Here is a 26,123-nt window from a genome sequence, read left to right on the forward strand (position 1 = left end):
ACACACACACAAACCTTCAGACGGGCAGCATAGACTTGCAGCCTGCTAACGATTACAACAATTAGTGGTTCGGCATTGCCAGCCGGCCACACGGCCTGTTTATAATGTGATCGAATACAAATGTCATAACAGAGAAGTTTTGAGACAAACAAGATGCATTATAAACATGATGCCTGAGAGTCAGGTCTGCACCCAACGACGGGAAAGAGAGCGAGTCGGCGAGCCCCAAATTCCTTTGTCTGCTTTGTCACAACTACTCGCTTTTGAAATATTTACGTGCGTCGTGGCGTTGCACGTTTGATATCCAGAGCTCGAACCTGAAGAGGCCACGAGGCCAACGAAACTTAGCATACATGTGTCAAAATGATAATGTATAATCAAGAACAAAACATTCAAATTCACCCACGGAGAATAAGCACAGCGATGTTAATGGAGACTCAACCTTGAAGAAGGTTAAAGGTCAAACGAGGTGGAGTGGCGGTCCGGCTGCATCGGGGCGCAGCGGGATCGAGAAGCTCTAACTGGATTTACTGTGACTGGAATAAGGTTAGTGGGCGTGTGTGTGTGTGTGTGTGTGTGTGTGTCATGATCATCGCCATTAACGCGCCATCATCCACGGATGAAAACTGGCCTTGCGCGTGTGTTATTCTGTCAGAAACACACACACACACACACACACACACACACACACACACCAATGTAACTTTCTTTCTGAACACAAACACAATGGGCCTTTTCACAGGAGACATGTTGACATGTCACAGCAGGGAAAGCGCCGGTGTAAATAATACAAAGAATGAGTTCCATTAAGCCGCTTCAGTTTCTGGGTCCGGGTGCTGTGCACGCTGACTCGCTGTCACACTGTCATGTCCGACTGGGGACACTTGAATAGAACAAAACCGGCGTTAATGTTATTAGCGACACCCGTGCTTTTTCCTCCTGTGACAAGTCAAAATGTCCGCTGTGAAATTTTTTTAAAAAAGGGCCTTTTTCTTTATTTTTTATTCTCACGTCTTCTCTTTTTCACGTGGACATTATTTTTACAGCAGGTTTTTCTGGTTGAGGACTTCAGCTGATAAATGTCAAGTAATCTGCACAAAACAATGATAAATATTTCATTTTGAAACCTACCAAATTATTAATTTGAGTATTAATATTTAACACGGCATTTAAATTTGCATAGAATGGCCATTTTATTTTATTTAGCAGTCCGTGGGGACCCCACGTGTTCCGTGACTTTTTGTGTAGTTTTCAAGAGTGACTTCGATTAAAAGAGGTTGTTTTTCATCGATAAACGTCTCGAAGTTTGGGGGGGGGGGGGGGGGGGGGGGGGGGAAGGGTCCCTTTTAAAAGGAAGACCAAGCCGATAAAAGAAGAAGAAGATCCTTGAATGCGCCGCGTGGGCCACCGCGGCGTTACCGCGGATCGACCACGTGTCTCTCTCTCTCTGTCCTCTTCGATCTCTCCAGTCGTCTGTCTTCCTGGCAGGCAGCAGTCTATCCTACGCTGGGACCGAAGCCTCCTCGGCAGACAGCGGCCCTAATTTCATTAATTATAAACCAATATGCTGCTGGCAGCCCCTCTGGAGAGGACTTTACCCAGCGCTGGCATCTGTTCAGAGCAAACGCAGCGAGGGATGGAGGGATGGAGGGAGGAGAAAACAAGGACATCTCTGACTCCCACCGTGGGTGAAGCACGGTGCTGTGCAGGGGAACGGATGGGTGGATGAACGAGGCGGTCGGTGGCGTTTATAAAAATTCATGTTTCCAACAAGGATGCAGATGGAGAGAGTGGGATGGTGTGGAAAAGATGTGTAATATTTCATATACGGTGCGACCGTTATTGAAAGTTTGATTGAAGAGTAACAAAGCCACGAAAGGGCGAGTGTGAGTGGTGATGGATGGGGCCGACTAACGCAGGACTTTGACCCAGGAAACCGCTGTTCATGTCCCGAGTGACATCATCACATTGTAAGAAGAACAAAATGTAAGAAGGTCAGCTAAGGGGCCGTTGATATTTATTCCAGTTACGTTTTTTCGAACCTTCGCCAAGAGGTTTCGTTGGTTTCACACGTAGTCGTGAAATGTATTTTGGCACCAGAAACGTTGGACGTTCTTCGTAACGCGTGGTTTGCAGAAAACACACGATACCAACGTTTTTTATTTCTGGAAAATCTTAAGACACATTAAGTTAAATGATAGATGTCCGTTTCTGGAAGAGTCCCGACCCGACACGTGAACCCACGAGGCGCTACGATTTTCTTAGGATTTCCATTGTCTTCAGAAACACTAGACACTCATTGACCCACAATTACATTCAGGGCCTTGGACCAATTGGTTGTTTTGTGGTTTTCTTCTGCAGCAGGAATTATGGTTCTTTATTTTTGTTGTAGTTTCACCTTCTGGTGCATCTCCAACTCTCTGAAGCGCTGCAGCATCCTCTGCTTCACCTCTGTGACGACACGTCTACACCTCCATTGGGGATCCATATTCCCTCTGGCAACATATTATGTCCAAACTAATTTTTTTTTTTTTAAACTAATACCACCGACGAACAAAAGAATGAGAAATGGAAAAAAAAGGAATGAAACAAAGAAACAGAGCGGTTAATTCCTCCACACCAGAACTGCACACACACACACACACACACACACACACACACACACATACATACAAGCATGCAATCAAAGTGCAAAAGCATGTTCCCAAAGTGGAAGCTGTTTACTCCCTCATCATTCATAAATTATACACATAAACACACACACATCCAAACACACACAGGATCACTGAGAAAAGTGCTCCGGTTTTTATTTTTATTTCTAATTTAATTAATATTAGTGTAGTTGTTGCTGAGAGTTAGCATTGAGCAGCAATAGTGGAATTTAAATCAAAAGAAAAACACATGAATTAGTCGCATTAGAGTTTTAGGGAAGAAAAGAAAATGTGAATGATGACGACTCGTGATAAAAATGAGGCGGTGTCCATATTTGGGCTTCCCAACACACCACCTATAACTGCTGTGCTGTTTACTTGATTAACTTTTAAGCATTTTAAAGTTTTTTATCTGCTGTGACACACGCACAGAAAGCATGTGCGGCCACGTCCAGGAACAGAGCCGTGGCTACGACACGCGCTCTGAATGTCGTGTCAAGAACCTTTAATGCTGCACCTGAACGCATTTCAAAAAGCAACCCAAACCAGCGATGGGAAAAGGTGAGCCACACTTCCTGTATCACAGAGCAGCTTTAATGTGATTTTCAGCTCTAATTAGAGTTAAGTCACTTAGTGTGTTGTAATGACGTTTGGCTCACGGAGCGGCAGACGCCGTCCATCAGCCAAATGAAATATTAAACTGACCTACCGCTGGATTACACGCCCGCGTGCATGTGTGCGTGTGTGTGTGTGTGTGTGTGTGTGTGGACTCATATTTGTAGTTGTGTCAGGAGACCTCCAGAGCACACCGTGCGTCCGTTTTCTGCCACATACAGTAAACACACGCACAAGGAGACACACACGTACACAAAATTACTGACCTACATTCACGATACACAAACAACAGGGTGTCAGGAGGGGCAGGGCCACAAATGAGTGTGTGTGTTGGGGGGGGGGTGAAAGTCTGCAGGTGCACTGGGCCGTGAATCTAATGCAGAATTAGTGTTATCTGGCTGCCAAATAATTCATGATCCCGCATCCGAAATGATAGCAGAAGGACTCGACTCGTCATCCCCTCGGTCTGTGTCACTCTCCCCCGTGAACCATGTTTTATTCAAAATGTCACATGGAGCATAAACTAGTAAATAAGTACAGCTACAATTGGCAATTCTCTGCTCGGCTCCCATGGGACTTTTAGGGCCTGATTCAACAGTAGATGAAAAGGAAAAGAATTATATAAAACCTTCTTTTTTGCAATTGTACAGAGCTAAACTCTTCATGTAATGCCACACCCCTGAAAAAAGAACCAGATGACATGTATTAAGTGTCCCAGATACAATAAAATGAGGACTCTGACTTCATGTTGTACCTGCGTTGTCGAAGAAGCAGCGAGGAGACTTGGCTTCCCTTTTAGTTCACTGGCCAGAGCCCGGTTGAGTGTGTTTACTTTATTGTAGGTCACCCACTAACTATAGCCAGGGCCCCGGCGTATAAAAACCCTAAATAATAGGTCTACATTTAGAGAAATCATCGGGTGTCGCTGTGGAATGCAACGCCATTGTGGTAGAAGCATTTTCACAAAAGAGAAAAAACAACCGCTGGAGAAAGCCGGAGAGAGAGAGAGAGAGTTTTAGTATCAGCTGTTTGACTGGATGTTGTTTTAGGAGCCGTATAATTTTATTAGCACACACTTTGTGCTTTTTTTTCCCTTCTCTGACAAGTCAAAATGTCTGCCGTGAAAAAACGTCCTGTTACATCAACTCTCTGACACCTTGTGAAGTGAAACCACATTCTGGCCTGAAAGGGAAGGTTTTTAAAAAAAAATGTTATATCTTATTCCAGAGAGACATGAACCCTCCAAAGGCGTCACATCTCAGCCGCGCTGCGCCGCCATCTATCAGGTAGATAGAAAAACTAAAAAGGCCACATCCAAAAAACCCCTTCAACAATCACACAACTGCAATAATGAAGAGTACCGGCAGATAATACTCCAGCAAAGACGTCTGGGGAGTAGATCAAATATTCACTTTGTCACAGATCTGACAAAACAAATATATAAAGAATGCCAGCATCAACCAAAAATATTGAACTGTTGAGAAAGAGAAAGACACATGTGTTTAATATACTGTCTGTCTACCGTAAAGCCACTTTAAATGTATTTTGCCAGTGCAGCATGGCATGAATACCGGTGGGAACACGTTGGATATGAAGCCAGGATGCTACGCAGGCGACATATGATCTTTGTTTTGTCGTGATAAACAAAAGTTGACAAGAAACACAGTCGATAGAAAAGCCTTCCTCCCTCTGATGACCTAAACACACTCGCATGCAGAGACACACACACACACACACACACACACACACACACACACACACACGTGATTGCATATACACATATTCACACTCAAAGCCACATGTCTGAGTTGATCATATTTGCCAGTGGAGTCCTATGATTGCAGCATAAACAAAATGGAGCACAAAGAGGGAGGTCTGAGCCTCGTAGTCACCTGGGTATTCGCAGACATGAAGGTGCGTGTGTGTGTGTGTGTGTGTGCGCGTGCGCGTGTGTGTGTGTTCCCTCTAATGAGAGACAACGGCCGACATCGCGGTGCTCTGCCAGACTACAAAGTGATTCCATCGCGGCTCATACGAGCTCTTTTGTTGAACCATCACATCTTCCCCCGGCAAACCCACTTCTGCCATTTAGAATAACAGATGAATAAATGGACGAGGGGGGGTGGGTGGGGGGGTGGGTAAAAAAAACAGGAGGCCGAAAACCACAGTGGAACTCAGTAATGGTCAGCCAGGCCCACCACGCCTCAGCAAATGTTTGTCCTAACCTGTTATTTCTGGCATTGTACTGTCTCAAAGAGATCATTTTATTCTCCGAGAGGAATGCAGCGTCTATAAATAGTCTGGAGATGAAGGAGGGGAAATCAGAGATTTGTAGAGTAATTACAGAGCCACAGTCGAACCCTTCTGTTATGGCTCATTTTTCATCAACCTCTGTCTCCACTGACTGTCTGACTGACCGGCTGGAATAAAATGGCCGCGTCCTCGATGGGAAATGCCCGCCTGACCTGATATTTGACCTTTATTTTTGCTTTTTTAAAAGAAAAAAAGTCTTGGGGAAATAACCTCTTTTTTTGTCGTTGTCGTTGCCATATGCAGAGTTGAACGAGAAGACGAGTGTGAGACAGAAGAGAGAAACCACGCGTGTGACGTGTCGATCGTGAAAAAACACGTGTCTTGGGAGAGTCAATTTAATCCTGACGCTTCAGGTGAAGCGACAGGAAACCAAACATTGCGTTGAAAAATGATGTAAAGCTCGGGAAATGTAAATTCCATTTTTAAACCCACTAATAAAAGGCTTTTAACACATACACTCAAAACATTTGACCCTGGCACAGCAGAACCTTGCATGAGTGGTCACACATGCAAGACTTTTAATGAGAACAAGAACACAATATTACAGGAAATCATGCTAGAAACTAACCCTCTAAAACACCCAATAATGTGCAAGAGAGAGATAGGGGATTTAAAACGATGTTTGCAAATGTATCCGCAAAATAGAAAATCTGAGAAAATTCTGAATCCTGTTTGCTCCCTGTTTTGTGTTATTTATTCATTACTGGTGGCTTTTCTCTCAGTTGGAGACACTTTTATAGGCTTTGTACTGTTGCTTTGTTGTGGTCTGAGGGAGGAGGGGGGAGAGGTGGAGGCCATAAGATGCAAATGACAGTGTTTCACAGCACTTTGTCGCCAATCATAGAGAAATTATAGCCCCGTGAGGCTTGTGTGCGACATATGAAGTGGCTTCTCGAGAGTCGAGAGTGAAGCTGTGTCGTAGCTCTGATTGTTTTCCGTGGATATACGTGGATTTTTCTGAGTAGTTTCCTCCATGTGAAATCTCTCCAGCCATTTATTTATTTATTTATTCAAATCCCTAATCATTAATCATCAAACCCATAGCGAGCAGCCATTTGTGAGCTTTCCTAAAGTTGGAAATGAAAGGCTCATACTATCAAGGGAAATTAATTAAAAACACACATTTTAAGTAATTGTAAATCTTCTTGTAAAATGTACCCAAAGGACCCGAGTTAGTAAGTCAATTATTTCTTTAAAAACAGATAAAACACTTAAATGGTGTGACAATTACAATACATGCTGAGTTTGGTCAACGTAAACTGCCTTTAGTTGTACCCCCCTCCACCCCCCACCCCTCAAACACACACACACACACACACACACACACACACACACACACACACACACACGCACACACACACACGCACACACACTCAGAGAGAGCAATACTTATTTTCATTATCAGTTTTTTAAAATCGCATGAAGAATTGTTTTTATTCGTAGCTAAATGTCGCCCTCGTGTGGACAGTATGCTGTACTGCACCAATCTGGCTTGGAGTGCTCTTTATTCTATATTTCATTTATTTAATATGTATTATATTATATTTACTGAAATTTAAACTCAATGTAAACTTAACTGAGGTGGCAACATGTTTTTTGTTTTTTTAAAAAGTGTATACAACTATTCACGCTCCACGTGACACCCGGTGGGAGGTCACACGTGAAGGGGGCGTGACGGGCGCGAGAGCGACGCGTCGATCAGGTCGATCAGGTTCACTCGCGACCGTCAACGTCAGCTGAACTCGGATCGATATCTCACCTTGGGGCCATGTTTAAATCGTCATTGTAACCTTTTTAGAGGCAGAAGTTACCCGGATGATGGAAGCGACGAACCAGAAGGAGGTGAGTGACGTCATGACTCAACCGCCTCGAGGCTAGCTAGCCAAACCAACGTCATGGTAATGAAGTGTTAGCTAATCACACATTACTAACGTGTTTATATCAGTTTATTTAAAATTAAAGCAGCATAAGTTAACGTTGGAAAAGTGGCAAATATATCGGGAGTTAGCTCGGCTATTAGCTGTTGATTGACACAGTTTGTAAAATAGTTTGGGTCATAATTATAATGTTTATGTCTAGCTCGCTGATAAGCTACAAGAAAGCTAGCCAATTGGGCACAAAAAAAGCTACATTTATAACCATTAAAGTGTAACGTCGTTACACCTCCACGTTCATTCACGTGAGACTAGTTGGTGGTGCCTGACGTCACAGGCTGCAGGTGCATAGACCCAATCTGACTTAAAAGACCTTCCAGTAGCTTCTGTTTATTGTTTTTATGTGTTGCACTTCAATGAGTCTGGTAGTGATGGCCGATGCTGGTGAGTGTTCCCTTTGATCTGGTTGGTGTGTAATAACAGAGCCTTATAAAGCAGTTCTAAAACTCTTCTTGTGTGCATCAAATGGGGTCAAGTACTCCTTTAAGTGCTGAGTCCTAGTCCTCTGCCTCTGTCTGGAGGGAAAGAACTTCTTCCCGCGTCCCGCCAGATTCAATCTGAGTAAAGCCGTATGCTTCTTTTGCATTTGAAGCTCGCATCCTGCGTTCCCAGCAGCTGCTCCTCCAGCCCAAAAATGCTGCCTCCGGGGAACCAGGATGACGGCCCGACCCACTACGCCCTCTGCCCCAGCGCTGGTAGCCTCCGCCACGGCACTGTTATCCCCAACAGGATTTTTGTTGGGGGAATTGACTACAAGGTGAGAGCGCGCAAGTTACTGGCAGGCGAACTGAAGTGTCTTTTTGCAGAAGGGTAGACACTCGAGGGTCATGATGAGACTGTGCATCGTGCACAGGAGCCCTACTGGTACTCAGTAATTACAGATTCCTCCAGATATTATGCAGATGCACTCTGAATCATACTTGAGTCCCAGTGTTTACATTTTAGGGATCAAAAGTAATATCTACCACTGTGCTGTGTCATTTCCCATCTCTCTTTCTCTCTCTCCCCTCATATCCTACCAGCTCTCTACCGGCTTATAACGGCATACAATGCAAACAAATTACTGGCTGCTAAATGATCTGAAATTATTCATTCTGGAAATATTGCAGTGATGTAACGGTACAAATGTGTGTGTGTGTTTTATGAAGGTTAATGAGAGCGACCTGCGACACGTCTTCTCCCAGCATGGAGCAGTAAAAGAGGTGAAGATTGTGATAGATCGTTCAGGGATGTCAAAGGGGTGAGTTGACGTCATCGTTCCTGTCATATACAGTTGGCGACTTTCTATCCTTTTGTTTTTGAGCATTAATCATGGATGCATAGATACCGTCGGCCAGTTAAATCAGTTTTGATTCTGTTTCTCTGAACAGATATGGCTTTGTGACATTTGAGACCCAAGATGATGCAATGAAGATCCTTCATGATGTAAGTAGAGCCGGCCGTCTTGCAACTAAACGTAAAGCACATATAATAACTTACCTGCTGAAATATATTGTCTAATGCAGCTTCTTCCCCCTCAATACTATATTAAAGGCTAAAGGAGTCTGTTTTAAAGACAAGAAGCTCAGCATTGGTCAGGCTGTCCGCAGGCAGCAAGTTTTAATGCAAAGTAAGTCGACTATTTAAATTCCCTTGTGATACTCTGGTCCCACAGTAGGAGGTGCTGGCTTCTCTCTAATGGTTACTGGGCCAAAAGGGGACTAAATAGTTTGTGATGGTTTTGAAAGGCCCACTAGGGTTTACTGTTCTGTGGTGTCCTTCTTTTCGCAGCTAAGAGTGACCTTGTGACCTTCCCTGACTCCGCCACGCCTCGGCCGATGTCCTGTGAGAACACGCCTGCAGGCCTTCCTTACATCTACCACAACGGAGTGGCCTACTTCCAATGCCCCAACATGAGCCCTCTCTCCCACCACTGGCCTGTCAGTCCTCCCTGATATCAAAGTTACTCTTAAAGAGCCCTATTAAACCCAAGATATTCAAACCGAAGTTAAAGTAAATGTGCATTCACTAGTTGGTTGAAACCTAAAGGTTTAATACACCACAGATGTGTTTGTGTGAGTGAAGTGAGCGCCAAGAATGAACATATCTGGTGTTTGTTTTCTTGCAGCCTGCCCCTCCAGTGATGCTCCCTCAGTCCCATCAGCCTGTCTACCAGCAACCAGCCTATCACCACCACCAGGTCCGCTCGGCCTCTAGTGATCCACTGATGTGTCACCAGCGGGCATTTTTCACTTTATTCAACAGTCTTGCTTTCTTTCTTTCCTTCTCACCCTCTCCCAGTGTGCCCCAAACCAGTATCAGTGGAATGTCGTCCAGGTAGGCGAAATGAAGGCTGTTCCTTCTTATTTTAGTTCAGGAACATTTGGCCAATTGTTCACACGTTGTGAACGTTTCGTTGTCCAGTCGCCGATGCCCCCCAGTCCGGTCGTGTACTCCCAGCAGTCAGAATATCTCTATCAACCGGCTGATGGCGGCCCTGTCCCGCCTCCTCTGCCCGCCATGGAGGACGCCCCACCAGAGGTACAGATCCACCGGCACATTCGATTCCCCGTGAATCCACTCACACAAATAATTGTTTGGTAACGGATTTGCTCTTTTAACTTTTTTGGGGGGCAAATAGAAGTCGTGTTGAATGCATATTCGGTGGAGAGAACACACATTGAGTTCTCATTGTTTTTCAGTTTGTGGAGCCCCCGGTGCTGCAGGTTTACCCGTTTTACCCTCAGAGAACCGACGGCATGATACCCTTTGTCCTGCAACACGACCCTAGAAAGGTAAAGAAATAAATCCTCAGTGTGTTTGCGTGTCTGCAAACCTCCCCCCCCCCCCCCCCCCCCGAGTCTTTAAGTCACCTTCCTCTCTCCAGAATCTGATGTTTCCGCACGCGCAGGTCCACCTGAAGCCAAAGTACTGCCGGTTCATCCACCGAAAGGACTACCGCTACCCGCCAGAAGCAGCGGAGCCGCCAGACGCCTCCATGCTTCACACTCACCAGCCTCTCATGTAGGCTAAACACACCACTGCTTGTCGAAGGACAAATCCCTCTCCGGTATATACGATATGTTGATATGATCAATTATCGACCTGTGCCATACAACATAATGCTGTATGTTTCACGACATGAGATTTCTCAGCCAGAGATCTCTAGTGCAGTTCGATGATTGAGGTTTGCGCTACGTTGCAGTGGCTCACATTTCATACTTTATATATATATATATATATATATATATATATATATATATATATATATATAACAGTATTTATAGTAACTTCTCATAAATTAACACAATGCAATGATACGTGCGTCTTTCAGTAAATCATTGACTAGTAATTTCTATAAGAACACAAAAACTAAACCATTTGTCTTTAAATCTGATTATTCAGATTTGCAGGTTTCTTATTGTTATTATTATTATTAACAATGAATGATCTGTGACGCAGTCAGAAGACGGCTGCGACATTTAAATGCATTTTGCGTTCAAGCTTGTATTCTTTTTTTTTTATAAACTCAATTTATTTTTAAAACCTAAAACATTGAGAGAGAAAAAATCGAACTAAAACTCGACTTTAAAATCTGCGAAGAGTACATTTAAACTCAGATTGAGCGTCTTAAAAAAAATAAAAATGTTACTCGAGAATAACTTGAACCCCTTTCTGGTTTTTAATGGGGGAAAAAAATCACTTCTTTTTTTATGTTTGGCCTCTTTCATGGCGTCGTGATGTCGCAATAGCAGGAATCTCTTACCTACATGCCATGATGTCGCTGAGAATACTTTTTCTTTACATTTCCACGGATCAGTGATCATTTATTTTGGGAGGATTTGCAGAAGGCAGCGCTAAAGATTACATATCAGTATAGTTGTTAGTTCCTGCAGTATTTTGGATGCTCTGAAAAAGCATTAAAAGCTTATCTTGACGGCTCTCTTGACTTTAGAAGTGTCGGGACCTTTCAGGGTCCTCTGATCCACACAGACATTATTTTCAACCATTTTTTACACTCAGGCCTTTATCAGTTTGAAACCAGCTCTCTAATTGATGTATTATTAATAATTGAGAGCCAGGAGAAGGCATCTTTATTATTGAAACGGTACCGAAGAAACAACGACATGACAATTTTTGTATTTTCTATACAAAACAAGATTGTTAGTTGCATGTTAAAGTGCATATTTAGCCATTTTTTTTGACAGCACAGCTCATCCATGAATGTGTACTTACTTAGCAATTTTATGCGTCAGGAATCATAATTTTATATTTGGAAATATAAAATAGATTAGAACACAGAGTTGTAGTTACGTCGTCACATTTGCTCTAAAGTGTCTTCATAAATAAAGTAGGAATAAAAATGTGTTGGGACAAATTATTAGACAATTCTCTCAAAGGTTGTGTGTTCCTCGTGTCAATCACTTGGTCGGTTACTTGTGTTTATAAAAGTTCACGTAGTTTAGCTGTTTACACATATTTATCACACCTGCCCTGGAAGTAAATATGGATTTATATTATATTTATTTTATATATATATATATATATATATAGATATTTTATAGCAAATCTACTCATTCCTTTAATTCCACCCTGTCATATTTGTTCATTTTGACATATTTGTGCTCATAATTCAGGTGAAATGTTGATTTTTCAGTGTGCTTTTCTTTTTTTTACAAAAAGCGCCATATTTTATTGTATTAACAACTCTGTATATTTTGTCTTGGGATCACCCTCAGGTTTTATCTGCTTTTGAAAGCAGACAGTGAAATGTATAACTGAAGAATAACCCCCAAAAAATGTTTGTGATTTGTTTACATATTCTTCAAGAGCAATGTACTTATTTAACCTTTTAATACTAAATATAAGACGACCAATCGCTTGTTTTTCTGTGTCTCCGGTTCTTGAATGGGAATAAATGTTTCCTCGGTGCACTGGCTGTGTTTTGCATTCATATGCAATAAATTGTGATTGATTTTTTTGTGTGTGAATGGAAAACAATCTTAAACTACATGCATTGAACAAGTGTTAGTTTGCATATGGTCCATAGGGACTAGTCACGGCCAAAGTTTTGGGAAAGACACAATTGTCCGCACCAATATCTTGTTAATTATTCGTATTATTATCAGAAGAGTGAAAAAGACATTTCCACGTTTTCCTCAAGCCCTCCAGACACGATGCTGTCATTTAATTGGCTGAAGTGGAAACTTAACTTGCAGAAAGAGAGCTGGTCGGAGTCACGGTAAGTTAATAAAGCCTCATATTAGTATTTAATATTTGGTCTCGGCGTTGATATGTTGACCCTGTTGTGCTTTGTAGTTAGGAAAATGACACCAAAAAAGAAAAGAGATATCCGAAGTTTGTTCCCCAGGGTCGTTGTTAGCTTGTTAGCTAGTAGCATGCTAACAGCGCACACCTGCATCCTTTTGAGATGCGTTCAGGAAGCTCAAGTTAGCATGAGTTAGCACAACAGTTAGCATGCGCCACAAAGTAAAGCCGAGGCCGCTGGGGAAATCATTAGTTTTGAGTCGTTTGGATCCGTAACGCAAGAACAGATGGATGACAAGATGTCATTGTCATGTTGCCAAGACGACAACAGTTCATTAATTGATGTTGTTGATTAAGTTTGTTTTGCTTTGCTGGAGCTGTGGCCCCCGGGTCACTGCCTTGTTTTGATGAACATGTGACAACAATAACTCATCATCACAACAATGGACAACTAAAGGAAATAGATACAGATAGATATGCATGTATGCTCACATACTGATTGATTTTTTTATAGGTATTTAGGTATCAGTTGTACAACTATGTATCACTTCAGACACAAAAGTATTTTAATAAAACTGGAAAGTAGCTAATAGTATGTGTTCCTTGAAGATCTGCTCGCTCTGGCGAATCACTGACTTCAACTAGAAGTCTTTCAAAAAACCTTCTTCCTCTGTTCTCAATGAACAGAGAGTGTGTGTGTGTGTGTGTGTGTGTGTGTGTGTGTGTGTGTGTGTGTGTGTGTGTGTGTGTGTGTGTGTGTGTGTGCGTGTCTATATCTAAAAGACTTCCATCATTTATTTGTTGTTTTTCCATTCCTCACTCAAGAAATCATTGTTATTTATCTCCAAAAACGAACCCCCCCCTTCATAACACAAGCAATGAGATCTAAAATGACGCCGAAGCGAACACACTGAAGAAAAACCCAAAGCAGCAGCCGACAGAACTGAATTAATTGTATAACTTTATTGACAGCGCGTCAGACGAACAGCTTCAGACGAACAGCGTCTGGACATCCGTTTTTCCTCACGCAGCGATGCGTCGGATGGACCCCACCTGAGAACTGCTGCTCCCCCACTCGTTGAACCTCCTGTATTCACCTGGGCGCACCAGGTACTGGCGTCCCCTGTAGCTGGGATGCTCGTAGAAGATCCAGTTGCCGTCCATGGCGTTGCAGGAGTTGATGTCGCTGAAGTGGAAGCGTTCGTTCAGGGACGGGCAGTCGTCCGTCAGCTCCATCGTGCGGCCTCCGAACTCCGGGCGCTCGTAGATCACCATCCTGTGGGAGCTCTGGTGCTGCGGAGGAGACGACGCGAGGGGGGGGTTATGGAGCAGTTATTATGGGCTGTTTCAAGGGGGAACACGGCTGCGCGAGGCCTACCATCGGGATCATGCGGCAGGATCGCACACAGTCGTTGAAGCCCATCCAGCGCTGGTAGTCTGGGTAGTCGCCCTTCCTCAGGAAGTACTGGTAGCCGACGTAGCCGGGCCGCTCGTAGACCATCCACTCGCCGCTGTCCACTCGGATGGAGTTGCAGCGGCTGAAGTGGGAATGCAGGTCGGAGCATTCGCTGGTGCACTCATAAGAGCGACCCTGGAAGTTCCTGTCCTCGTAGAAGATGATCTGGGAACGCCAATCGAGGGGATTATTAGACGACATTGCATCATAGTTGTGGAACACAGCGAACCGAGCTTACCTTTCCCATTGCGTCGGCTAACCTTCGTCACACTGCGGTGGGCTCCACGCTGCCTTTATAACCCGGGGGTGACCCGTGTCTTTGTGACTGGGAACAATGGGCGTGCTCGTCAGCTGTTTTCTTTTTATCTCGTTTTAGGAAAGCGAATCAGCTGCTTTGAGCAGGGGCTTCCCTTTCAATCCGCTCTGGTAGACGACGACAACACACAGACTCTACAAACACACCAAAAGTGTATCTCACAGGTGTTTTTTTTATTATGAAATTGTGAAAAACTCATGTTTAAAGTTTATTTTTCCATCTCCAATGGACATGTTTTGGTTTTTTTGTACATTAGAGCACATTATGTTTGACATAAAATCCAACCCGTCTCTGTAAATGCAGACGTTAGAGTTTTCTGCAGCTTTATATATGATTTACAATATTTTATTCTCTTCATGCGCGCATAACTACGTGTTATTACGTGGTCGCTAGTTCTTTCAGTTTTGCTTTTGATTGCTATAGCAATGCCCCCATATTGTTACGTCCTCTATGGGCTAAGCTCTAGAAAGCCGCTTCAACACAGAGCGATGACAGCGCTGTTGTATCAAGATATTTAATTTGCATATTATGTACAGCAACTGGCTTTAAAAGGCTTTAACATATCTGTGTAACACGTTTCATTTACATGCATGCACATCAAATTGTGATTTTTGTATTGATATTTGTCATTAATTACTGCAACACGACTATATTAGTGGTTTAATAGTCTTTATAACTCTGTCTCTTTGTGTATTTGAGTGCTTATTGAATTGTGAAATGGAGGCGTTATTGTGTAAAGGTCATTATAAAGATTAATATTATTTCTCATGGTAAAAGCAGTCACATTATTGTTTGCATGTAAATATGGGCAACGAATTTTATTTAAATAACTTTAACTAACAATTATTTATTTACAAGTGTCTGCATACTATATTTTATCATTAACATAAAACATAAAAAAATATGAAGCCGGGATTGTAGTAATACTTTAAATATAAAGTCTGCTTCTTTCCTTTAGGTTCATATTTGAAGACGTTATACTGTAATTTTGCTGAACCGGGCAATTTATTTTTTTTTTATTTAAAGACCGCTGACTGGCCCAAAAAAAAGTTTGTTCCCGAAAAAAACAAACAATCACACCGAATATGCGTCAAATCATTTTATTGTGCGCGTCACACAGTTATAGAGGTAAATTCATCGTGGCCGGGTTGCACAGTACAACCGGAACTACATGCAAACAATGCACACGTCACAGTTTCAGGATTTAAAAACAAGGCTTCGACATCCTGTTAATGCTCTAAAAAAAAAAAAAAGCATCTGCGAAATAATACCAGCGGGCCGAGTTAAGATTCCGTGATGCGTCGGATGGAATTGAACCTCGTGTCGTCGTTGCTCATCTCTCTCAGGTTCCTGTACTTCCCGGGCTTCAGATAAAACATCCGGCCCTCGTAGTTCGGCTGCTCGAACATCAACCAGTGGCCCTCCGTCACGTTGCAGGACTGCACGTCGGCCATGTGATGGCGGTCCTGGATGGAGTCGCAGTCGTCCGTCAGGTCCTGCGTCTGCCCTTCGAAGTCCGCCCTCTCGTAGATCCTCATCTTAAAGGGCCCCTGGTGCTGTGAAAGTACAACGTGTCGGATTAAACATGCACGGAGCCGACACGGTGCCGTTTCAACGTTTTCACCTCTAAAAAAGAAGCAAAAGGCCCGAAACCCCCTTTTGAGGTAAAATCCTAAACCACATCCCAAGTATGAGGACTTGAGCTCGTGTTCCCTTCCACGTCTGGCCTTTGTCTCTCCTGGTGTCGTGATGCTCATATTTACCACGGGGACAATGCGACAGGACTGAACGCAGTCGTTGAAGCCGATGGTGTTCTGGTACTCGGGGTACTCCCCCCGGGTCAGGAGGTGCTGCTGGCCCGTGTAGTTGGGCTGCTCGTAGACCATGAACGTCCCGCTCTCCACCCTGCAGGAGCTGCATCGGCTCAGGTGAGAGGCGATTTCGGAGCAGTCGTCGGCGCACTCGTACGAGCGGCCCTGGAAGTTTCTCCCCTCGAAGAAGACGATCTAGAGGCAAAACCAACGCAAGTCACATGTGCTGCATTAAACAGTGTGAAGCTCTGAGCCTGAGGCGGCGGCTGCAGGGGGGGCTGCACCCCCTTCATTACCTTTCCGCTCATGGTCGCGCTAGTTGATTTCTGTTCTTCCCACCGGCGCTGCCTTTTTATGCATCATGTGACATCAAAAGAATCTGTCCCTCGGTCGTAGAAAATGGCCGAGTCAGCTCATCTGCATGGATGTCCCCATACGGTATGAAACAATCGAAGCTGCGGGCGGATTAAACAATAGTGGTGCAGATGAAGCAAACTCTAGTTATTGCATTACCTTTTGTATTTCTTTATTGGACACGTTTATGTTGAGAGAAAACAGCAAACGGCAGACGCAAGATTGAATCGAATGCTTTGATTTTAAAGCTAAAATATTTCTCTTTTGAAAGCAGAAATAACACAATTCTCCTTTTGCAAATATTGAATTCAGCCGTACATTTATTGTGGCCAAAATGATGTTTCATCATTACGTTTGATGGATATTGAGTTTATCCCTAACGTTTGCTACATTACATTTCATTATGCCTCAAATAAAGATTTAAATGGTTTTGACACCAATATGAAAGAAGTCATAAACTAGGAGACATTTACGTCATCTCTCAAAACAAAACAACAGCTCGTCGGTGCCAAAAAGAAGATAACCGATATGTTTTGTGTCCTGTTTATCTTTCCTTCTGTCACCACGAGGACAAAATGTGCAAACGTGTCATTCGCCGACCACGATAACATCATCCGAACACATTCACGGTCCTCTGAAACGCTCCACTGCAGCCCTGTCTGCACGTACTTAAAGTACATTAATGTTCTTTATGGGGGATACAACTTTTAAGAGCTCATTAATCACGTGACTTTTCCTTTAGCGACACCCTCAGGACAGACTTTGCATGGCAAATTCCCCGACATGCAATCATCATTTTTACTCCATTTCGTCCAAATGTGCAAAGAAGAAAATACGTACAAAACATCCATTATTATTGTAATGTTTTTATCGTATAATACGAGGTGTTTTTCCCATAGTAAAAAAACTATGTGCACACAATGACCACAAGCGCTGTCGTCAAAGTCGAACCAGGAAGTTTCAATGTTGCTTATAGGCATTATAAGTAATACCTTCATGTTATGTATGGGATAAGGGGAGGTTGCAAAACGTTCAGAATGGAGGTGGGAGGAGTTGACTGTTGGGGAACTTGAGGCCTATAATAATACTTTATTGTGTTAAAAAATGACTCAGCTGTTCTAAAATAAGCTCCCGCAAAAATGTAAACATGTATACACATAAACCACTTTAAATCTTTGTTTGGGAACCAATGCCGATGTTTCCCTCTGACCTCTCGGGGGGGCCTTTCCCACACTGCGAAGCATGTAGCCTCCACCCAGCATCAAGAAAACCACAAAACAGCAGAGGGATACTTCAAAATGTGATCTTTATTCTCAACGACAATCAGCTGTTGTCCGTGATGCGCCGGATGGAGCTGATTCTCGTCATGCTGCTCGCTCCCGTCTCCCTGAGGTTCCTGTACTCTCCGGGCCTCGCGTACATCATGCGACCTTTGTAGCCGGGCTGCTCGAACATCAGCCAGTGGCCGTCCGTCACGTTGCACGACTGGCAGTCGGACATGAGGTAGCGATCCTGGAGGGTCTCGCAGTCGTCCATCAGCTCGTGCATCTGGCCGCCGTAGTTCTCCCGCTCGTAGATCTTCATCCTGAACTGACCCCTGTGCTGTTGGAGGAGAGCAAGACACGCAATTGGTTTCTAGACCTTTTTTCTGGGGTACCATCACAGGAAACAGCGTTTCATGCCGAGACGTCTCACCATGGGGACCATGCGACAGGAGCGCACGGTGTCCATCATGGCCATTCCCATCATGCCCATCATGCTCCCGATGCGCTGGAAATCGGAGTACTCCCCTCTCTTCAAGAACACCTGGTTCCCCGCGAAGTTGGGGTGGTCGTAAGCCACGAAGCAGCCGCTCTCCACCCTGCAGGAGTTGCAGCGGTTCAGCTGCATGTGGATGTCGGAGCAGTCGCTGCTGGAGTCATAGGACCGACCCTGGAAGTTCCTCTCCTCATAGAAAATAATCTGCAGCAAACAACATATAGGAAAGAATACACAACAGTTTGCATCTGTAGACTATTCATCGAATATATATTTATATTTCGGGTTTCCCAACGTGATGAATATTACCCTGCCCATGGTGACACTTTCAGTTTTTTTTGGTGCAAAATGCCGTCAACCCAGCGCCACTTTTATATCGCCGATGAGCCGCAGACCACCTCGCTCACCTTTTGTGTGAAACATCATGACTCATCACGAGGTTCACGTGGGCCTGCATTCATTTATTTTTTTCACAGCGCACCTCCAATAGTTATTATTGTATGTTGAATGTCTGGGAGGTCAAGTCAGGTCATAACAGAAGCTAAACGTTGCTCGAATTATGTTTCATTGATTTATTTACATCTGTTAGTGTAACCATAAAGTTCAAACGCAGGTTTTTTTGCAGGAGAGATATGAATTAAATAGTAGAAGTTTCTGGAAGCATGCGCGAAACCCAATATCCACAATAACTATTTGCAGATTCTGACATACAGTGAGGTCTGCCACCCTATAGTGCTGCACTGTGCCACAATATAGAGTGATGACTCAAAGGTTCCAGCACAGGCCATGTGGAAATACTACGGCTGTGCCATGTATAAAAAGGGAAAAGGGTCGATGTTGATGCAGTACGTCTGGGATTAGCTCACAAATATCATGGCCATGGGGAAGGTGAGTGAAGCTTTTTCCAAACATCGGAGACACAACAAAAACGTTAAAAAGATTTTAAGATGGAGATCGTTCTTCGCAGATCATATTCTACGAGGACCGCAGCTTCCAGGGGCGCTCCTACGAGACCAGCAACGACTGCTCCGAGCTCACCTCCTACCTGAGCAAGTGTAACTCCTGCAGGGTGGAGAGCGGCCTCTTCGTGGTCTACGAGAAGCCCAACTTCATGGGCCAGCAGACGCTGGTGAGGAGGGGCGAGTACCCCGACAACCAGCGCCTGATGGGAACGAGTGTGAGCGACTGCATCAGGTCCAGTCGCACGGTCCCCATGGTAGGTTCATCGGCCACCAACCACAGGAGAGATTTCTTCACGGCATAAATCATGTAATTCTGTAAATAATTGCTTCTCACGAATGGTATTTGCAAACCCACTTTGCAATTAATTAAGTGAGATGGAAATCACCAATGAGATCACTAACTCTGAGTTACAGTTCTGCTTCCGTACGCCAGTCTCCTCACACAAGTATAAAACCACTAAGATGTCCCCGATGTTTCCTCACCTGCAGCACAGGGGACCCTTCAGAATGAGGATCTATGAAAAGGAGAACTTCGGGGGCCAGATGCACGAGCTGATGGACGACTGCGACAACATGGAGGATCGTTTCCGTATGTCCGAGTGCCAGTCGTGCAACGTGACGGACGGCCACTGGCTGATGTTCGAGCAGCCCAACTACAGAGGCAAGATGCTGTACCTGAGGCCCGGAGAGTACAGGAACCTCAGGGAGACGGGGATGAGCAACATGACGAGGTTCAGCTCCATCAGGCGCATCACGGACTCCTGTTAAATGTACCGGGTGGAAAAATAAAGCAAGCTGAAATCTAATGTTTCTGATTCCTGAGTGTCTTTCTGGTGCAAAACAAACATTTTTGGAAGCCCCGATATTCAGTATAAGAAACACACACTGATTGCAGCTCCAAGCTGAACTGGATACTGTGTTTTGAATCATTGACCTTCATGTCAGGCATTTTGACCCCTCCGCTTTTAGATAATTTAGGAAAAGAAAAGGAAGTCAACCTTTTCCAAAGTTCTTCATGATACCTGGAGAATTTAAAGTAGATGAATTGGCAAATTGGCAAAGATGTGATGTAGTGAGAGTCGCTTGTTGAAAACAATATATTAATGTGAAAGTGAAACACATCCTTTCATTTTAGGAAAGGGAGAAGTGAGTGGAGGTTTATTCAGCTGGTTGCAATTCGCAACCTCACCACTAGATGCCACTAAAGTCTGTGTGTTGCCCATAAACTAATAAATGCATTTTTTGTACACTCCACCTGATAATAAAGTCGTATTTCTCATGAACCATCACCTTGAAACTCACCTCCACACCCTTTATAATAATAGGAGGGGGGGGGTTACATGATTTGCAAAGCAAGCTCAAGATGACAGTTATAAATTACACACATTAGATTTTAGGTGTTAAAATGTATCCAAAGCAGAACCAACTGTTCAGGAAATACTTTTAACACATTACCCTCGTTATGGTAAACAGAGGCACAGGCCTGAGATCAGTGAACCGCAGGCCAAGCAAGCGGGTTGCTTCTAAGTCAGAGAACAATATGTTAAAGGGGAATACAGAAGCTAATCCACACTTCTACATTAACAAAGGGCTAAGTGACTGATGTCAAGAGGGGTCGCTCGATTAAAATACCGCATGCTCCCCAGAACGATGTGTTCTTCTCACGGTGGTTTTCAGGCGTACGGCAGCGCGTGGAAGCTGAGGCTGTACGAGAGGCCGGACTTCGGAGGGCAGATGGTGGAGCGCTCCGATGACTGCCCCTCGGTGTACGATACCTACAAGCTGCGCGAGGCGTACTCCTGTGCGGTGGCCGACGGGGCCTGGGTCTTCTACGACCTCCCCAACTACAGGGGTCACCAGTACCTCCTGGAGCGCGGCGAGTACCGGCAGCACGCCGACTGGGGGGCGGCCTCGCCCGGCGTGGGCTCCTTCCGGAGGATCACAGAGTTTTAACTTCCGGTGCCCCCAGATGGGCAAAGTGATCGGAGGGCTTCCCCGATGCCCACACTCACACAACAGCGTCAATAAATGAGAAGCAAACTCTGACTGTTGTCGTGGGTTTTCTCTACATATGTCTCGTAGACCACTGGGGCATCATTTGATACTCATTTGAGATAGTTATCCTGACTTTTAGTCCTGGTTATGCCCACACCTTTAAACTCCATGTTCCTAACACATGTTTCCCGATTTTTTTATAGGAACGCATGATAGTAATTAGAGGATGGTCATTAAAACATGTCCTGTGGCTCCTCTAAACTCAAAGATGCACAATTCCCTGTAGTCGAGAGCACACACACACACACACACACACACACACACACACATATATATATATATATGCAGTATATCTGCTGTCCCTCATTAAAATGAAGAGTGTTGAAAAAAATTAGTGAATAACAATATTCTTGTTATAACGGTATTACTTGAGGGTGGTGTCCAATATCAATCAGCCTTTTTAATATTTTAAGTGGAAATATTGTCCTGACTGCAGCACGCGAGGGGAAAAGTCTGGCGGGTCACCAAATGCATTAGGATTCATCCTCCGGGGATCATGAATACATGCAGCTTATGTCTAAATAACACTGTTCAACAGACGGACATGAGTAATTTATTTACTAGCACTCTTTAGCAGATACATTTGAGCTTTTTTTTCTGAGAGAATGACATCATCTCTCTAATTATTATCACACTAAAACAACGAAACTACAATCATCGAATTGTTAGATATGAATCAGTGTATATCCCCGACTCGGTGTCCCCTGCAAAGTCTGGAGCCTTCTCTGCCACTGACTCATCACGTCCAACCAGATGCGTCGGCCTTGTTTTTGTCGGCACGCTTTGCTGCATCCAGTGGCTTCGGGGGGGGGCTTTGCACTTTGCGTTTGCATTGTTTGGATTCACAGGATTCGCCGCTTCAGAACACAATGTGATAAGCCCGGATAAATATTTACAGGTCACACAAAGCAAACCGGGTGCTTAGTTTTTATTGTTCTGTACAAAGAGAATATCGCAGGTGGCTGATTAAACCTTTTAAATAACACAACCAAACCTGTTGCTGCTATGGAGAAGGTGCATTTCACATATTCAATGTAGCACAACTTATACAGTATTCTTAAAGGTGCATGTGTGCAAACATTAGACATGTAGATTAGACATAGACATATATATATATATATATATATATATATATATATATATATATATATAAATGATACCCTATTTCTTGTGCATTATTAACCATATTTAATGTCACATGTTAAATGGGTTTCAACACACACTTTATTTATTTTAAAGCTACTGCAAGGAACTTTCATTTAGTTTTGATTATGGCGGTCCCTGTGGACACAAGTGGTAGTGTTTCAGAGCACCAGAGTCCCTGAAGAAAAGCTCTCATCTTACTGCAGCAGGGTCTGACAGTCTGGAAGCCCAGCCCTGGTCCTGGTCCTGGTTCTGGCCTCCCTTTCCTCCAAGTAGGCCTTAGATTACTGTTAGTTTCATAACCAGTTAAAAGTTTCTCAAAGTAACTAAATAATTATACCACACACCTTTAATTTGATATGTTGCCGTGATTACATTAAAATCTACTTTTTCTTGCTTTTTTTTTGTGATTTGATTTGTTTGTCACAACATGTATAACATCAGTTTAATGAAGATTTCAAATTCAAGCGACATGTTTTGTCCACAAAGTACCGCATACAAAAAATATGTTTTTTCAAATGCAATATTTCGACTACGTGAAACACGGTGACAGCATCCAGCAGCACCATGGCAACATGGAGCCGCGGCCACGTACTTTAAAACAAAGTGCAGCGTCAGCTAATGTGCCAAAGTTAATGGGGAGCTCATTTGAATGACAATGAATCTCCTCGCAGTGCATTTCATCAGCCTTTATATGAAAGTGGAGCACCAGTAATGCGGCGTGAATGAGGGGGCTTTGATTTGAATTTGACTTGGCGAGGAGGAGGAACACAAGGTGACCATGGAGCGCACGGGAAAGGTGAGCACTGTGACTGTTTATGACGCTTCTCACACTGCTAAATTATCTTTGAGTAATGGTTTAAATAGTCCCTCACTTTTCAAATGTATTATATTCTCCTGTGCAAAGTCTTTGTTTTAAGGGCCAGGAGGAATTATTGGTTTCAGAATTTGTCAGCATCACATTATCTTTTACAAAAAGGCCTCTTGGAGCTTTGCAGCACAACATTAAATGAATTGCTTCAGGGTTATTTCTACGACGCGGTCTAACAGAGTCCTGCTTGCAGATCTTTTTCTACGAGGACAAGAACTTCAAGGGTCATCACTATGAGTGCAGCGGCGACTGTCCCGAGCTCAACGCTCACTTCCAGCGCTGCAACTCGGTCCGGGTGGAGGGCGGCTCCTGGGTCATCTACGAGAGGCCCCAATACATGGGCTACCAGTACGTCCTCGTGAGAGGGGAGTACCCCGACTACCAGGGCTGGAACGGCTTCAACGACACCATCCGCTCCTGCCGGCTCATCAGACATGTGAGTCCTGGAAATCAGCTTCTAAAGCAAAGCCATGAAAAGTTGATCACATAGTGTATGCTTTTTAATTTGATTTAAAATGTAGGTGTTTCTATATCATCGGTTTTTCACCCACTAATAGCAATATCTAGTATTAAGAAAAATGCAAATAGCTCTGTATGAATATAAATTACATATTCTAGCCCGGTTCTGTCCAAAGGTTATGGACCCAAAGGCCCATCATTAAAAGTTTAATTTGTTTCATTTTTCAGTCTTCTAGCATGCACAAGATCCGCATCTACGAGCATCCAGACTTCAGTGGCCAGATGGTCGAGATAAGCGAGGATCTGCCCAACCTGGTGGACCGCTGGCGCTACCGGGACGTTCTCTCGGCCCAGGTCCAGGACGGAGTCTGGGTTTTATACGAGCACCCGAACTACAGGGGGCGCCAGTACCTGCTGGAGAAGGGCGAGTACAGGCGGCAGGCAGAGTGGGGGGCCCTCCATCCGTCTGTGGGCTCCATTAGACGGGTCGTGGACTCCTCTTGAACCATTTCACTTCCTGTTTCTCACCTTTCTCCTCTTATTACCCTGAGCCTATAACTCACCTGCAAATAAAAACACGAGAAAAAAAACAAAAACATATTTTTTATTTGGTGTGATTACGCAACAATTCAACAATTTAACCTTATAGGGTTCATCTTCTGGGGAGCAGGACATGTAGTGAAAATAAAGGGTTATATTCCTTGTTTTAAGTAGAAACTTTTTTTTAAAAACATTATGATCCATCCTCTGGGGAAGATGAATATCTTCTGCGTATTTCACGGAAATTAGACACATTTTAGAATACTTTATTAACGTATTAACATTTTTAATAACAGTATGGCAACTTTCTGTTGGCTGATCATAAAGTGAGCACCCTGTGACCCTGATTCTTTATTAATTATTAACAATCATAACTGCAGACGTGATGGCTTAGTAGAAAGGGACCGTAGTGGAAGACTTTACACTTCAGTAAAAGAAGTAATACTACAATATAAAAATTCTGCATTGAGATTAGCAGAAATATTATTGGGTTATTAGATGCTGAGTAAGTTAACCATTAGGATGTAAGTTTAAGAGCCACCTAGTGGCGATAGAGCTTCATTACTGGACAAGACCACCCGAAATAGTCATGATCTGGTAGAACTAGTTAAATACTATAACTTTGTTTTTAAGAGTCATTTTGAGGATTATCAGACACTAACTTTTAACTTTAAAAAAGACAATACATGACATTTAGCGAGCAAAGTGACACTAAGATAAAGAGTGGACTTTCAGTAAGGAACAGAAGATAAAACACCATAAACACAACATGCAGACACACATTTGATAAGAAACTGTAATTTCCTGACACACAGGGTACGTTTGATCATATCGTGCTTGTTTATCTGCCAGAATGGATAAATAAAAGTCTGCGATGTGATGTCCACGCAGCAGTAGACGTGTGATGGCCGAGTAGGAGACGCTGCAAATCAGTAACAGAGCTGCTGAGTTCAGCTGATTTTTTAAAAACTGGAACTTTTATCACACACACAGATCGTGGATCTGATCCCCTGATGCTGATCCAGCATTTCCCCAGAACACAAACAATCACTGCAACCTGAACAAGACTATATTCTTTAACCTGCACGAAGGGTTTCTTTGCACACGTTGCCATATATTGAAGCACAATGCACAACATTTACACGTGACACCTTTATTTCTATTTTTCTTATATTTCCTAATGCTTATGTGTAAGAGCAACTTTGCTAATTTCTCTAAATAGCTCTCTGCAGCGAACGAAGCGGAAAGAGATCAAAGTGGAATTAAAAGTGAGAGGAATGCACTTAGAAGCAGTCATGTGATGCTGGATTAAAACTATCAAACATGCAACAACACTGCCTGTATGTTTCTTTGTGCTTGCTTGGAAAAAGGGAGAGTAGGTAGAGTATTTCTACACCTCAACAAAAGCATCCTGTCGGAGGTCATTGTGATTTGACCCTCAATATAACTTCCTGTCCATCATGAACTCATGACCCTTGGAGGGATAATGCAGCTTCTTCAGACTGTAGTGCAATAAGTTAGAGCCACTAATTAATATAGTCAATTGATTATTATGTAATTATCATTTTAAGTAAACGATGATCAATAAGACAATTGCATTAATAATATATAAACTCATAAAATCGTTATGGTATATTC

The 26,123-nt window shown here is 43.5% G+C and overlaps 6 protein-coding genes across 8 annotated transcripts; 3 read left to right on the top strand and 3 right to left on the bottom strand.

The window, feature by feature from the left end:
• The first annotated feature begins 8,147 nt into the window (after positions 1-8,147).
• On the top strand, positions 8,148-10,520 carry LOC117740465 (protein boule-like). Its single transcript, XM_034546891.1, has 10 exons — positions 8,148-8,270; positions 8,662-8,753; positions 8,884-8,938; positions 9,047-9,122; positions 9,284-9,432; positions 9,621-9,691; positions 9,790-9,829; positions 9,917-10,033; positions 10,195-10,287; positions 10,380-10,520. The coding sequence occupies exons 1-10, from the start codon at positions 8,148-8,150 to the stop codon at positions 10,518-10,520; spliced, it is 957 nt and encodes a 318-aa protein (XP_034402782.1).
• Positions 10,521-13,783: 3,263 nt separating this feature from the next.
• LOC117742995 (gamma-crystallin M2-like) lies at positions 13,784-14,463 on the bottom strand. Its single transcript, XM_034550709.1, has 3 exons — positions 14,455-14,463; positions 14,139-14,381; positions 13,784-14,053 (listed from the first exon to the last, which is right to left on the bottom strand). The coding sequence occupies exons 1-3, from the start codon at positions 14,461-14,463 to the stop codon at positions 13,784-13,786; spliced, it is 522 nt and encodes a 173-aa protein (XP_034406600.1).
• Positions 14,464-15,815: 1,352 nt separating this feature from the next.
• Positions 15,816-16,651, bottom strand: LOC117742986 (gamma-crystallin M3-like). The gene is made up of 3 exons (XM_034550697.1): positions 16,640-16,651; positions 16,296-16,538; positions 15,816-16,088 (listed from the first exon to the last, which is right to left on the bottom strand). The coding sequence occupies exons 1-3, from the start codon at positions 16,649-16,651 to the stop codon at positions 15,816-15,818; spliced, it is 528 nt and encodes a 175-aa protein (XP_034406588.1).
• Positions 16,652-18,020: 1,369 nt separating this feature from the next.
• Positions 18,021-18,773, bottom strand: LOC117740473 (gamma-crystallin M3-like). Its single transcript, XM_034546904.1, has 3 exons — positions 18,765-18,773; positions 18,393-18,659; positions 18,021-18,299 (listed from the first exon to the last, which is right to left on the bottom strand). Exons 1-3 carry the CDS (start codon positions 18,771-18,773, stop codon positions 18,021-18,023), a joined length of 555 nt encoding a protein of 184 aa, XP_034402795.1.
• A 555-nt stretch (positions 18,774-19,328) lies between these two features.
• On the top strand, positions 19,329-21,370 carry LOC117742960 (gamma-crystallin M3-like). 3 transcript variants are annotated; one of them, XM_034550675.1, is made up of 4 exons: positions 19,335-19,343; positions 19,423-19,671; positions 20,625-20,629; positions 21,106-21,370. In XM_034550675.1, the coding sequence occupies exons 1-4, from the start codon at positions 19,335-19,337 to the stop codon at positions 21,368-21,370; spliced, it is 528 nt and encodes a 175-aa protein (XP_034406566.1). The 3 variants fall into 3 exon arrangements, with proteins under 3 accessions (XP_034406548.1, XP_034406566.1, XP_034406557.1); XM_034550657.1 differs by lacking the exons at positions 20,625-20,629; positions 21,106-21,370 and adding an exon at positions 19,907-20,185 and having other exon boundaries at positions 19,329-19,343; XM_034550666.1 differs by lacking the exon at positions 20,625-20,629 and having other exon boundaries at positions 21,095-21,370.
• Positions 21,371-23,396: 2,026 nt separating this feature from the next.
• On the top strand, positions 23,397-24,449 carry LOC117742977 (gamma-crystallin M2-like). Its single transcript, XM_034550686.1, has 3 exons — positions 23,397-23,414; positions 23,680-23,922; positions 24,174-24,449. The coding sequence occupies exons 1-3, from the start codon at positions 23,397-23,399 to the stop codon at positions 24,447-24,449; spliced, it is 537 nt and encodes a 178-aa protein (XP_034406577.1).
• The last annotated feature ends 1,674 nt before the right edge of the window (positions 24,450-26,123 follow it).

The sequence above is a fragment of the Cyclopterus lumpus genome, chromosome 2 (assembly GCF_009769545.1).
Source record: "Cyclopterus lumpus isolate fCycLum1 chromosome 2, fCycLum1.pri, whole genome shotgun sequence".
In the NCBI taxonomy this organism is placed as follows: Eukaryota; Metazoa; Chordata; class Actinopteri; order Perciformes; family Cyclopteridae; genus Cyclopterus; species Cyclopterus lumpus.

What these genes read in the sequence shown, in the direction of transcription:
- LOC117742995 (XM_034550709.1), bottom strand. An exon ending in CCTGCCGCATGATCCCGATG is followed by an intron (nt 14,054 to 14,138) that starts GTAGGCCTCGCG and finishes TCTCCTCCGCAG; the next exon opens with CACCAGAGCTCCCACAGGAT.
- LOC117742986 (XM_034550697.1), bottom strand. An exon ending in CCTGTCGCATTGTCCCCGTG is followed by an intron (nt 16,089 to 16,295) that starts GTAAATATGAGC and finishes GTACTTTCACAG; the next exon opens with CACCAGGGGCCCTTTAAGAT.
- LOC117740465 (XM_034546891.1), top strand. Translation starts at nt 8,148, where the DNA reads ATGCTGCCTCCGGGGAACCAGGATGACGGCCCGACCCACTACGCCCTC. An exon ending in CAATGAAGATCCTTCATGAT is followed by an intron (nt 8,939 to 9,046) that starts GTAAGTAGAGCC and finishes ACTATATTAAAG; the next exon opens with GCTAAAGGAGTCTGTTTTAA. An exon ending in CCAGCCTATCACCACCACCA is followed by an intron (nt 9,692 to 9,789) that starts GGTCCGCTCGGC and finishes TCTCACCCTCTC; the next exon opens with CCAGTGTGCCCCAAACCAGT.
- LOC117742977 (XM_034550686.1), top strand. An exon ending in CCTGCCGGCTCATCAGACAT is followed by an intron (nt 23,923 to 24,173) that starts GTGAGTCCTGGA and finishes TTCATTTTTCAG; the next exon opens with TCTTCTAGCATGCACAAGAT.
- LOC117742960 (XM_034550657.1), top strand. An exon ending in CCAGTCGCACGGTCCCCATG is followed by an intron (nt 19,672 to 19,906) that starts GTAGGTTCATCG and finishes CCTCACCTGCAG; the next exon opens with CACAGGGGACCCTTCAGAAT.
- LOC117740473 (XM_034546904.1), bottom strand. An exon ending in CCTGTCGCATGGTCCCCATG is followed by an intron (nt 18,300 to 18,392) that starts GTGAGACGTCTC and finishes CTCCTCCAACAG; the next exon opens with CACAGGGGTCAGTTCAGGAT.